Here is a 12,345-nt window from a genome sequence, read left to right on the forward strand (position 1 = left end):
ACTTTGCCCCTCTGGCCTCCATTCTCTCATCCATAAATTGGGGCATTAGAATACCAAGGACCCCTTGAGGATGGTTTCAGATAAAATTAATGGAGTCAAGTGTTGGATGCTGGGGACCTACTGGGCACTTGAGAAATGACTTCATTCTTTCATAAGGGAGGAACCCATGAGCTGTGTCTTCTCACACGTGTACCCAGAGTCAGGACTGCCGTGTGACACAGGGCTGGCATCTTCCGCGGATGCGTCTGGACCTGTGCCTGGAATGCATTTAAAGTGACTCTGGCAGATGAAAACATTGGTCTCCGAGCAGAAAACCAGGTGCGTGGCTTGGCACCCAGGAAGGAGGAATAAACCTCCTCACAAACCAGATGGTCAGCCTGGTTTTGGCACCTAAAAATGGGAATCAGGTGCTGGTAGCAGGAGGGGAGGTGGCGAACTCAAATTCTTTACCAGCCAGGTAGTTCATAAAAATGAGTGAAGTGGATGAGATGAATAGGATAGGGAGGGAAAGGGACTGTCGCTAACTGGAATCAAATTAGAAAAATTTAAACCTTGTGCTAGCACATTAAACACCTCTACAGGCCAAATTTAACATGAGGGCCACGACTTTGCAATCCCCGCGAAGAGTGGGTTTGTAAATAGTGTCTTAAATCGGTCAAAAGGGATCTGAAATCCTGGCACCTGCACGTTGAATCGGAGACTCTGAGCCCACAGGTTTGTTCTCCCTACACACACGTCTGCCAGCTGCCTCCTACTTCCGGAAATAATGGCTCGCACATTGCAGGCCAAGGTGACCTGAGTGGACCGGGCTCCCGCAGCGTTCAAGGCCTATCCGGACCTGGCACCATCTCTCGCCCCCAAAGACTCTGGGAAGGACGAAGCGCTAACACCTGGGGGTTCATTAAATAGAGCAAGCTCCTTCCGGCGCTGGGGCTGAAGGACGAAACAGGGCTAAAGTCGGAAAGGAGGTCGCACCCGGGAGAAAAGGGGGTGACGTCTTGCGCAAATGAGCTGGGGGCTCCTGCGGCAAGGCAAAGCGGGGGGCTTCCGCAAGGGCGGGGCGGGGCCTCTGTACGACCAGGTTAGAGAGCCGCTGCGGCAAAGGAGGCCGGAGCGCCGCACCGATGGGGGCGGGGTTTGCCACCGGCGGGGGCGGAGCTTCGGCGGGGGGCGCTTCAAAACCCAGCAGAACAGCACCCTCCCCTTGCCGGAGGCGGGGCCTTTGCGCCTCACGGCGGCGCCTCCGCCCCCTTCTTCCCCACACCTAGACGGTGTTGGGGGTCCTCTAGTGCCGATCCTTATCTGCTCAGGGCTCCTGGCCGGCTTTCTGCGGACCCTTGCCCATCTCAGCGGAGGCCGCAAACCTTCGGGAGCCTTTCCGAGGGGGGGTGGAGCACCGGTTGCCCGAGCTCTGCCTCCTTATGAGGCGACTGCCCATTCCCCTTCCCCTTGGATGGGTCTTTCTGCGTTGGTCAGGTGTGCGCAGGGCTGTGCGCCTGTAAACGTTCTGCCTGCGCGTAACAGGGTCTTTCGGTGCCCGCGCTGCTGGTTTCCGAGGGCTCCTCCGCAGCGCGCGTGTAACTGAGTGCGCGCGCGTGTCTGCACGTGCCGGTCCGCATGCGTGCACGCGTGTCTACACGTGCGCGCCTGCCAGGGTGCGTACACTCCGGCTGGCGCGCAAGGACCAGTGTACGCGCACACATGTCTGCGCGTGCGTTGTCATCCGCGCCCCTGCTCTGCGTGTGCAGAGAGGTGTGAGCCTGTCACACCCCGCGCTGCGGCGGCGCCGGGCTTCCCTTGGCCTTGCACCCCCAGCGGGAGCTTTACAGTCCAGCAGGTGGCGCCCGAGGCCACCTTCACGCCTCCTAGCCAACAGCAATTCCCAGCCTGGGTAGACCCTCTCCCCCGGGTCATCCCGGGGCGAGGGGATAGGAGATGGAGAAACTGAGGCCCGAGGTGGTCAATCTTGTACCTGGGCTGAGGGTGCCAGGCCCCAAAGAGCCGAGTGGAGTAGTTTGGGACCCGGAAGCTGGTCGGCCGCCCCTACCCACCTCCCAACCCTGCCTTGCCGGTGCGGCGGCGGCTACAGACAGATTGGCTTTATTCGTGGACACGCGGAGCGGGGAGGCGCCCGGGCCTGCCCACCCAGGACACGCTCACACGGGGGGGTAGGGGACTCTCCATGCCACAATCACGACACACGACGCCCGCGTTCGGACTGGGCCGGCTGAGGGAGGGGGCATGGCACAGCCTGGCTCCTGGTTTTGGCTTTAAAAAAAAAAATTCTTGGGGTCGTTGTGGGAGTGGGGTGGGAGGCTCTGGGGCTGGCCCGGGGGGCTCCCAGAGAGCCTCTGTCGGGAGTGTGGGAGGGGGAGCCGTCGCTTTCTGATCTTCATTTAAAAATACATAGAACATGCTACATCCGCGCAGACGTTGGACGGGATGGGGTGGGGAAGAGGCAACATAGGTGGGGCGAGGCTACCAGCCACGGCCGCAGCGCCGGCCCTGTCCACGCCCCAGGGTTGGACGCGGGCGGGTAGGACAGACAGATGGACAGACACCAACACAGGCTCCAAGGGGGCGCCTCGGAGCAAAGGAAGATCTTGTGTCTGGGGGGAAGGGGTAGAAGGACAGCCCTGGTTCTGGGGGTCGGGGCAGGGGGCAGGGAAGGGATTGTGCTGCTGGTGGGGGGCCGTCCTGGGCCCTTACGCCTCTGGCTCATACTCCTGATACTCCTCCTGCATCAGAGGGTTGGGGGTGGAGTGGGGAAGAGCAAAAGAGGAAGGGGTTGGAGACCAAGTAGCCAGGTTTTGGCCCCGAGACTCCTCCCCCTCAAGGAGGAACAGCGCATGCCCCTCTCCCTGGGCAAGGGAGGAACCTGGAAGTTGGGGACAGCTGGGACTTTCCTGGGCAGGGGTGCCTGGGGCCCAGTGCTAGGCCCCATCTGTCCTCCCTCCTTGCTGCCACCTCCTAGGGCCTGGGTTCTAGAAAAGGGGGGTGTGGAGTTCCCTGGCCCAATTCTATCCTATCAGGACCTCCCACCCCAGCTGGGGATGGTGGCAATCTTCTGGGATGCCCAAAGCCCCACCCAGCCCTGCCACCCCTCACCTGGGGCGGTTCCTCATAACTCTCCCCTTCTGGCTCCATCAGGGGCTCGATCAACGGCTCCTCAGCAGCTTCCTGGGCCACTTCCTCTGGCTGCCGGCAGAGAAGGGACAGGGCCATGAGGGCAGCTGGGGGATGCTCCCCAAATTCCTACCCTGGGAAGCTTTTGGCTGATTGGGGGGAAGGCTAGGCTTTGTTGGCAGACAACCAGAATTTTTAATTAAATTGTTTATTTGGAGTGCCTTGGAAGTGGAATGAAGGTGTGAGGGGTGAAATCCCCCTAGATCACCATGAAGCTGGGAGTGGCGAGGGGAAGTGGGGCTCTCTCATACCCCTCTCCCCAGCTTCTGGTAGCCCCCTGCACTTCCATCATTTGGACTGGATGGGATGGGGAGATAGACAGTACACTCAATCACCGATTTATCCCTACCTGCCTTGTGTCAGGTTCTGCTGGGCATCAGGACCCCAGAGATAACCCTGGAGGCTCCTCTGGACTGAAGGGAGATGGAAATTCTGAGACAGGGCTGGGCAGGAGCTCTGAGCCATTCCCCTGCCACCTTCCACCCATCCCTCCCCCAGGGTCCTGTGTGGCCTGGTTTCTTCAGCTGTTGCTATTTTAAGATAAGCTGGAAGCAACAGCTCATGGTGTTGCTTGGATGTGTGAGCTAAGACTCTCCCCTCCTGCCTGCATCTGCTGCCCAGACGGGTGCAGAACAGCAGGCACACAAATAGGGGGGCTGCCAGACACATGGCCAGCCACCTGCAGGTGAGCACATGTATGTGCACAAACATGAGACAGAGCTGGCTGCACATGGGCACACACAATCACCCCGGGTCCATGCACAGCTGTACAAGGCCACATGTGGGCTGCCACACTCCTAGACCCCCAGGGGGAATCTGTAGGGAGGGGGTATACCACCTCCCCATTTCCCACATATAACCACTGTCCCTCCCTACTGGGCAGAGCTAAGAATCTTGGGAACCTGAGGGGTTGGCCCCGAGAAGGCCTGCCTGACCACCTCTGCCACCTAGTTGCCTTACCGCCCCCCCCCCACCCCGGCAGCCTCAGTTCCTTCATATTACCAGCGCAGGTGGGCCCCGTGGGCACGTGAGTTTACAGCTCCTGACCTGGCTCATTTCCCCCAGTGTACAGATGGGTACACCAAGGCCTAGGAGGTGGGGAAATGTTAGTTTGCCCCAAGTCACCCAGTATTAAAAATTCGAGCCTGAGCGCATTGTTTGGCAACAACCCACATGCCCAGCAGCAGCGGAAGGGAGGTGTGCAGTATGGCTCCTCACGGGATGGATGGCGCACAGCGAGAGGGGAGAATGGCGTGGTTGAATACCATGCGTGGTTGAATACCGCACTGTTGAGTGCAAGCAGCCAGGTGCAGAAGAGCGTGCACTTTGTGATAATGTGTGTATGGAGTTAAAAATACCCAACTCGGGGCGCCTGAGTGGCTCAGGCGGTCAAGCGTTTGCCTTCAGCTCAGGTCATGATCCCAGGGTCCTGAGATCGAGCCCCGCATCGGGCTCCCTGCTCAGTGGGAAACCTGCTTCTCCTTCTCACTCTGCCCCTCCCCCTGCTTGTGCTCTCTTGATCTCTCTCAAATAAATAAATAAAATCTTCAAAAAAAAAAATATCCAACTCATCTGTGGTGACAGAAGTCAAGAAGCAATGACCCTTGGTGGGGGAGGCAGGGCCAGGACCAAGGTGATGTGAATAAGGCACTCAGGTTGCAAATGTTAGGAAGGCCCCACTCTCAGGGCCATGCAAATGAGACCCCAGAGTGAGTGTCCCCCTCAAATTTTGTGTCCCAGACCCCTCCCTCATCTTACCCTCATCTTAGCCGGGGGTTAGGGACTGGGAGGAGGTCTAAGGCAGGCTTCTGAAGGGCTGATGTCCTGTGTCTTGATGTGAGTGCTGGTTACATGGGGGGTTCGCTCTATGAAAATGTCATGGGGCTGTGTGCTTTCTGTATGTATGTTGCACTTCAATAAAAAGTTTACTTTAAAAACATTTCAGCCCGGCCACTCACTAGCTCAGGTCAGTCACTTCACCTCTGAACTCAGCTGCCTCAGATGGGAAATGCCATGGTGCTGTCTGCTCTGTAGGAGGACAGGGAGGGTCCCATGCTAAAGCATAGGAGCAGGCTGGGAGGTCAGGACACTCAGAAATGTGCACCCTGGGCTTGCACGGGTTCCCCAGGCCTGGTAGCCCCAAAGGGCTGCTGTTTAAATAGTAAGTCCGTGATCCTGAGCTCCCTTGAGAGACGAGGCTTGGGGTGTCAGAAGTGGTGGTAGGAAGGAGGAGGCCGGAGAGGAATGGTTCTGGGCAAAGGCCCTTTGAGGCTGATGCCTCAGGCTCAGATCTGGCTTTCTCTGCACCCCAGCTCCCAGCACGGGGCCTGGCCCTGTGCTGGTTCCCAGCAACTCCACTGACATAAACCTGAGCTTATCCTCCCAAGCACCTTCTTAAAGAGGCAGGCAAGTCAGTTCAATTCTCTGAGCCTCAGTTCCTTCATCTATAAAATGGACACGTTGTAGCGCCTTCTTCCCAGAGAGTGTAAAAATTCAGTGAGGTACTCCATGTACCAAGTCTAGAACACTGCCTCCCCATACAAGAAATCAATGAATGGGAGGGATCCCTGGAACAATGATAATAAATGGGAAGTCACACAGCTGGTAAAATGCACACATAGGACTTGAGCCAGAACTTCTGAGTTAAGTCCCAGACTTGCGACAGGGTAAAGGATCAATTGTGTAAAGGCCTGCCGTGAAGGGTGGTCCCTGGACCCGCAGCATCAGCATCACCCAAGTACCTGTTTGAAATGCAAACTCTCCGGTCCCACCTCAGACCTACTGAATCAGAAATTCTAGGGAGGTGGCTGACAGTCTGTATTTTAACCTGGCCTCCTGATGAATCTGACGCACACATAAGTTTCGAGAACCTCTGATATATATCTAATCTGTGTAAGAGCCCTCTTGTGTTCATCTTCTGTCTTACAGGCAAGGAAGCAGGCTCAGAGATGTGATGGACTCTGCCTAGGGTCACGGAGTCAGGGCGTAGTGGAGGTGGGACTCAAATCCAACTGTGTGGCGTTTCAGAGTTCACAGCTCTTACGCTGTAGTGTGTCCTAATGAAGGTATCTGCCTTCATGAACCTGGGGGTAGCCACCACTGCTCCCCTGGGGGAACACGCCTGCACAAATATGCAATGCACAACTCAGCCCTCCCCCGTGGCCCACACTCGCTCATGCCCGCCTCAGGGCCTTTGCCCATGCTGTTCCTCCTGCTTGAAATACAATGCTCACAAGGCTTACCTCATCCCTTGGATGTCAGCTCAAATGTCACCTCATCAGAGAAGCCCTCCCAACTAAAGTAGTCCCCTTACCCCTTGACTCTCTTTCGTATCACCTTTGTCTTTTTTTCATAGCACTTATCCCTGTCTGAAACCATCTCATTCATTGGTTGTCTATCTTCTAGCATCAGCTCCATGAACATAGGAACTTATTCACCACGGCAACTCCTAGAATAATTCCTCTCTGGCACGGATACTTGTTGAACGACAAGAAAGAATGAACAATCCATGACACGCGGACGTGGCCCATAATGGCCCAGGTCACACTCACAAGCAGGATACATGCATACGGCTAGACCTGGGTCACTGTCACAGGGAGCACCACACCCCTACACACCACGCGAACTCATTCTGAGCTGAGTCTACAGAGCCCTGCAGAACGTGAGGCAAGCCGTGCCTCAGGCTGGCTGGGGGAGGAGGAGCCTGGTGGCACATGTATGGGTGGGCATGCCTGGCCCGCGTGTGTGTTCGTGTGTGTGTGTGTGTTTGTGCGTGCGCGCGGTCAGAGGATAGCTCACCTTCAGATCAGTGGGGAATTCCTCCTTCTTCACCAGGCCCGTGGCTGCTGCAATGTTCCCAGCCCCAGAGAACACGGCTCCTCCCAGATGGGACGCCTGCTCCTTGGTTTTTTCAGCCACTGGAGCAGGCAGAAGATTGGGGAAGGGGGTTGGGGGCCAAGGTGAAGCAGACAGAGATTCATCTCTCCCCCTCACGGTGTCCCAGCTGACCTCCCCTCACAGAGCATACTCTCAGGAATCCCTGGGGGTGCCCCCTTCAACCACCATCCCCCACCCTCCAGATCCCAGCCGGATCCCAGGCCTGAGGTGAGGGAAGGGGGCTGGCCGGGGCTGGGCTGGTACCTGAGGCCACTCCTTGTACCACCCCCTCTCGAGTCTTGCTTCCTGCAGGGACAAAAAGGAGCACACATCAGGACTCTGAGCTGAGGGAACAGAGCCTCTGGTGAGCATGGTGGTTACAGAGTGGGCAGAAGGACCCAGTCGGCAGTGGTAATCCTGGTCCCGTCACTGCCTCCTCGGGCCCCCAAATCCCACGGGTGCCCCTCCTCATCACTGCACTGAGCCCTCCACACCTACTTCCCGAGGACTTTGAGTTCTCCCCCACTGTCTGCCCCTCCTCCACCTGAAATGATACCCGCAAGAGGGTTGCTGCCTGAGAGCCAGCAAATGTGCAAAGCACATTTCCTTTACCTCTCAGCCCAGGGTGAGCAGGTGAGGGTGGCAGTGGGGGTGGAGCAGGGGGCGGGGGGCGTGGTATGTATTTAGGAAAGTTCCTCTGGTGCCATTGATTCCTGACTGCCCACATCCCACCTATGGGCACTCACACCTGCCAGCCCCCACTCCATTTCTTCTAAAGACTCTTCTAACTGGGGTGTGAGTTCCTCCTTCCGGCCAAAGTGAGGAGTGTCTCAGGTATATGATGGGTCTGAGGGTGCCTGACATCCACGGCACTGGCTGGGTCTTCTCCTAGCTGCTGCGAAAGGCAAGATGGCCTGATCAGAGGTGGGGGGCAGGAACCTTCAGGGAAGCGGGGAGTCTCCTATTCTAAGGATGTGGCAATGCAGACAACAGCTGGTAGACCCCGAAATTGGTAAATGGGTGTCTGGGCGGGCTGAGGCTGGTGGAAGGAGAGGACAGCATGGGAAGGCAGGAATCTCCTGGCTATGGCCAGCCAGACAGAGACAGCTGTGGGGAGGGGTGTGTGTGCGCGCTGCATGGCACCCTGTTATTCCTTCTACAAACATTTGCTGGCACCCACTCTGTGCCGGGTCCCGGGCCAATGGCTCACCATCAGATGGGGGTAAGAGAAGAGCAGATTTGGCGCCCTGGACCTCAAATAGTGGAGAGAGGACTTCCAGCCTCCAAGGGGTACATGGTAGGGGAAGGGCACTGCCTGGGCCTTGAAAATGGGGGAACAGGTAGATATGCAGAGAGGAGACTGGGGAGGGTATCTCAGACACAGGAAACCACGCAGACAGGGCACAGAGAGGTGTTCTTTCTGGGCCTGCACAGAGCACAGCAACACTGTCTGTGCACCTGGAGAGATGGAAACACGGACTGAGGCAGGACCGTGAACGGCGTTGAGTTACAGACTACAGGAAGCTGAGACTTTAATGTGTAGGAACCGGGAGCCATTGGGGGTTCCTGGGCAGGGGGAGGAACAGGAGGTGCCAAACTGAGGGGAAGGGGGTGCTTCAAGTCTGTTAGCAGGGAGACTGTGTCAGGTGCCAGGGATACATAGGAGCGAAAGGACTGGGTTGGGGGAGGGAGGTGGGAGGCCAGAGCTGGGGCCTGGCAGCTGTGGGTTCAAGCCTCCACCTTACATCCATCACCTGTGCCCTAGTTCCAGCCACCCTCATCTGCTGCCTACACTACCTCCCAGCAGGCCTCCCTGCATTTGGTGTCTCCCCAGAGACCCGAGGAAACTTTCTGTACTGAAGTCAGATCATGTCAGTCCCTAGCTTACAATCTCTCATGGCAGGTTGTAATGATCCTTCACCCTGGCCAGCAAGGGCCCCCTCATGAGCTGCCTCTTGCCCATTTTTCTGATCTCATCCCCCACCACAGCTTCCTGCCCTCTGCTCTCCAGCCCTGTCTCCTTCAGTCTTTTCTGCTTCCTCCAACCCCTCTCCTCCACCCAGCTCCTTATTCTTTGGGATTCAGCTCAAATGCTATCCTCTTTGATTATCTTACTGCAATGGTCCCCATCCCAGCCACTTGATGTCAGATACCACTATTGGAATGCTCTGCATCCCTATCAGGAGAGTCGGCACCTACTAGCACGTAGTAAGAAGTCAATAAATATTTTTCAAATTGCCACAATCCCTAATCTGCCACAACCCTAGGCAAATTAACCAGCCCTCTTCCACCCACACAAAGGATAATTCTGCCTACTACACACCAGTGAGCCCAGAATCACCACAGAAATTCAGTAACTGTCAGTTTGGGGCCTTGCATCCCCTTATACAAATGACCCTGCGGGCTCCCTCTCCTCTCACACTTAGGGTGAGAGATTTCAATCACTCGGCCTCTCTCCTCACACAGCGGGAAGCTGCAAGGAGGAGGGACCCAGAGGCAATGATGGGGCCACAGGCATCGGGAGGCAGGAAGACCCTGAGAGCAGCCCTGAGGTGAACGCAGCAGGAGGGGGGCGCTAAGTGGCAGCCCCAATAACACAGGAGGCAGCACCCGCCAGGACAGGGGCTCGGGAGCCCATAAAGCTTGGCTCCAACTCCAGCTTCAGGTCTCAGCAGCTGTGTGACCTTGAGCGCGGTAGTTAAACCTCTGGGAACCCCACTTTTCTTGGTCTGTGGAATGGGCGAGGGGCACGAAGTGAAGTAATGGATGTTAGGGCATTGGTACTTGGCAGAGAGTAAGGGCTCAACACCAGGTAAGTAGTAATCATGTGAAGAGTAAGAAAAAGGCTATCTGCTTTGACCCATGCATTGGTCCCTGGCCTTTCGGCTGAACCCCACCCTCTCACCAACTCTTCCCCCCATTCTCCCCTCCCCAGGGTCTCATCACTGACCCAGGCTTCCTTCAGCTGGCTGTGTCCCCAGTGACCCCTGCTGACCCCGCCCCATCTGCTGACTCATATTCTCCCGCTCAGACCCCTCCGCGGACAACTCCCTCCCGGCAAAGACCCTGGCCCCACTCCCTCGAAGGACACCCGAACCCTGCATAGCCCCGGAAGCCTTGCCCCTTGCCCACCGACGTAGAGGACGCCCTCCTTGGTCTTCTCCGCGGCCTCGGTGACCCCCTGCTTGGTTTTCTCCGCGGCGGCCACGACGCCCTCCTTGGCCATGGACAGGCCCTTCATGAACACGTCCATCCTGGCGGCCTGGGAGGGCGAACACACGGGCACGCGTGCGCTGGCCCCGCACCCTCACCGCAGCCCTTCCCGTGGGACACGGGTTACCCCCTCCTCGCCTTCCTGAGACCCCGGCGCCGTTCCGGGCCGGGAGCCCTCTCCCGTCTTACCCCCCTCCCCAGCGTGAGGCCACAGGGCCGCGACGAGTCCCGGCGTCCTTGAAACCCGGGGACGCCAGAGGAGCCACTGCCTCGGTTATCCGGGGCCCTGCAACCTGCAGCCCCGCGGAACCGGGGTGCTGGGCTCGGCGCTCAGCCCTGGGGCCTGCCTGTACACATGACAGAGTCACACGACCATACACACAAACATTCTCCGCCGACACGCTCACGTGCACATGCAGGACACGCAGACGTTCAAACGCGCACGGACACCAAACGCACACACGAACACACGGGCGCGGGCGCACGTCCGCACGGCCCCCAGCCGGCCGCACACACAGAGCAGCGGTCACACAAACACCCCAGGGCGCACACTGGCACGCACCTACCGGAGCCCTCTCTCTGTTCTCCAGCGGGGTCCCCGTCTCGGCTCCCAGCCGCTTCCCCATCCCGCCCAGTCCCCTCTCCCTCCCCAGCCCCTTCCCGGACCCCGGCGTCCGGAGCGCGGCCGCCTCACCTGGAAGCTGGGCCCCGGCTGGGGATGGAGCAGCGGCTGCGGCTGCGGCGGGCGGACGCAGGGGCTCGGCTAGGCCGGGCTGTGGTGGGCTCGGGGCGAATGGGGAATCGGGGCCTCGCCAGGCGCCCAGGTCGGTCGGCAGCAGGCGGGGCGCGGGCCCTGAGCCGGGGCGCAGCGGTGTCCGGGCCTTCGGTGCGTCGCCAGCCACGGATCGCGCCTTGCGCCCCGCTCGCTCGCACGCTCCGGCTCGGGCTCCGGCTCCCGCTCGGGCGCTGCGGCAGCTCTGAGCTCAGCGCCCCCTCTGGCGGCCGCACCGCCCCCTCAGCCTGACTGACAGGGGGGCGGGGAGGGTGACATCTCCGCGGAGCCCGCTCGCCTCCCGGGGCCGACCCCCGACGCGCCGCTGGGGACCCCTGGGCGTCAGACTCGCGTCCAGCCCCCAAAGCCTAATCGGTTGGGGGAGACAATGCAGAGCGCCAAGAGTAGGGAAGAAATACTACCTGCAGTTGGCTTTGGGGTTCAAATGGGTTCGAATCTCAGCTGTGTTTTTTATTAACTGTGGGACCTTGGGCTACCCAGCCTTCCTTTCTGAATGCCAGTTTCTTTTTCTGTAAAATAAGGTATGATTTGCTCAACAGATGTTGACTGAGCGTTTAGACAGGTGCCAGGCAGGTTTGAGGCTGGAGACAGTGGAAGAGGAAACCAAGGTCCCCGCCCTTGGGGAGTTTACAATGATGTGTTTGTGTGTGTGCAGAAATGGGACACAGGACAGAAAACAAACGTGTCAACACTTAAACCTAACAAGGTTGTTTCAGCTTGTGACGAGTGTTATGAAGATAATGGCATGGTGATGTAACAGAATGACTAGAGGAGGGTGCTTGAGACAGAGTGCCCAGGGAAGGCCTGTGTGAGGAGGCCAGTGGGAGCAGAGACCCCAGAGAGGCACCCAGGCCAATATGGGCAAGATCCATAGAGAGGGAACTGCAAGTGCAAAGGCCCTGAGACAGGACTGTGCTTAGGAACAAGTAAAAGGAAGTGCAGCTGGAGAGCCAGGAATGGATGAGGATGTAGACAAGACCGCTTTTTCTGTGTGTGGTTATGGTGGGGGTTGTCAAGTGGCCATAGAATGCCAGGCACACATAGGCCCTCAGTTGGAGCTATGACAGAATTATGCCCAAGAAATTGTGGGGTCCCAGAGGAAGGGGACTTTGAACAGCTTAGGGGAATCAGGGAAGCCTACACAGAGGAGGTGACATCTGTGCTAGGTCTCATGGGAGAGGTAAGCTTTTACCTGGAAGACAGGCTGGAACGGTATTTTAAGCTATGGGTATAGCATGGGCAAAGGCACTGTGGCTGGAAATGCAGGGTGTGTAAGT

General features: G+C 58.0%; 1 protein-coding gene across 4 annotated transcripts; it reads right to left on the reverse strand.

Annotated features, from left to right (window-relative positions):
- Positions 1 to 2,686: 2,686 nt before the first annotated feature.
- On the reverse strand, positions 2,687 to 11,012 carry SNCB (synuclein beta). Of its 4 annotated transcripts, XM_035012574.1 has the most exons (6): positions 10,970 to 11,012; positions 10,195 to 10,324; positions 7,327 to 7,368; positions 6,985 to 7,103; positions 3,109 to 3,198; positions 2,687 to 2,738 (listed from the first exon to the last, which is right to left on the reverse strand). In XM_035012574.1, exons 2-6 carry the CDS (start codon positions 10,313 to 10,315, stop codon positions 2,706 to 2,708), a joined length of 405 nt encoding a protein of 134 aa, XP_034868465.1. In that variant the 5' UTR covers positions 10,316 to 10,324; positions 10,970 to 11,012; the 3' UTR covers positions 2,687 to 2,705. The 4 variants fall into 4 exon arrangements, with proteins under 4 accessions (XP_034868465.1, XP_034868474.1, XP_034868483.1 ...); XM_035012583.1 differs by lacking the exon at positions 10,970 to 11,012 and having other exon boundaries at positions 2,706 to 2,738; positions 3,109 to 3,180; positions 10,195 to 10,315; XM_035012592.1 differs by lacking the exons at positions 7,327 to 7,368; positions 10,970 to 11,012 and having other exon boundaries at positions 2,706 to 2,738; positions 10,195 to 10,315.
- Positions 11,013 to 12,345: the final 1,333 nt, after the last annotated feature.

The sequence above is a fragment of the Mirounga leonina genome, unplaced genomic scaffold (assembly GCF_011800145.1).
Source record: "Mirounga leonina isolate KUSES-001 unplaced genomic scaffold, KU_Mleo_1.0 Mir_104, whole genome shotgun sequence".
Taxonomy (NCBI): domain Eukaryota; kingdom Metazoa; phylum Chordata; class Mammalia; order Carnivora; family Phocidae; genus Mirounga; species Mirounga leonina.

Excerpts from the sequence above, each read along its gene's own strand:
- SNCB (XM_035012574.1), bottom strand. The coding sequence starts at position 10,315 with ATGGACGTGTTCATGAAGGGCCTGTCCATGGCCAAGGAGGGCGTCGTG. Across the intron at positions 3,199-6,984 it reads AATTCCCCACTGATCTGAAG|CCAGAGGAAGTGGCCCAGGA; the intron begins GTGAGCTATCCT and ends CTCTGCCGGCAG. Across the intron at positions 2,739-3,108 it reads GTTATGAGGAACCGCCCCAG|GAGGAGTATCAGGAGTATGA; the intron begins GTGAGGGGTGGC and ends CCTCTGATGCAG.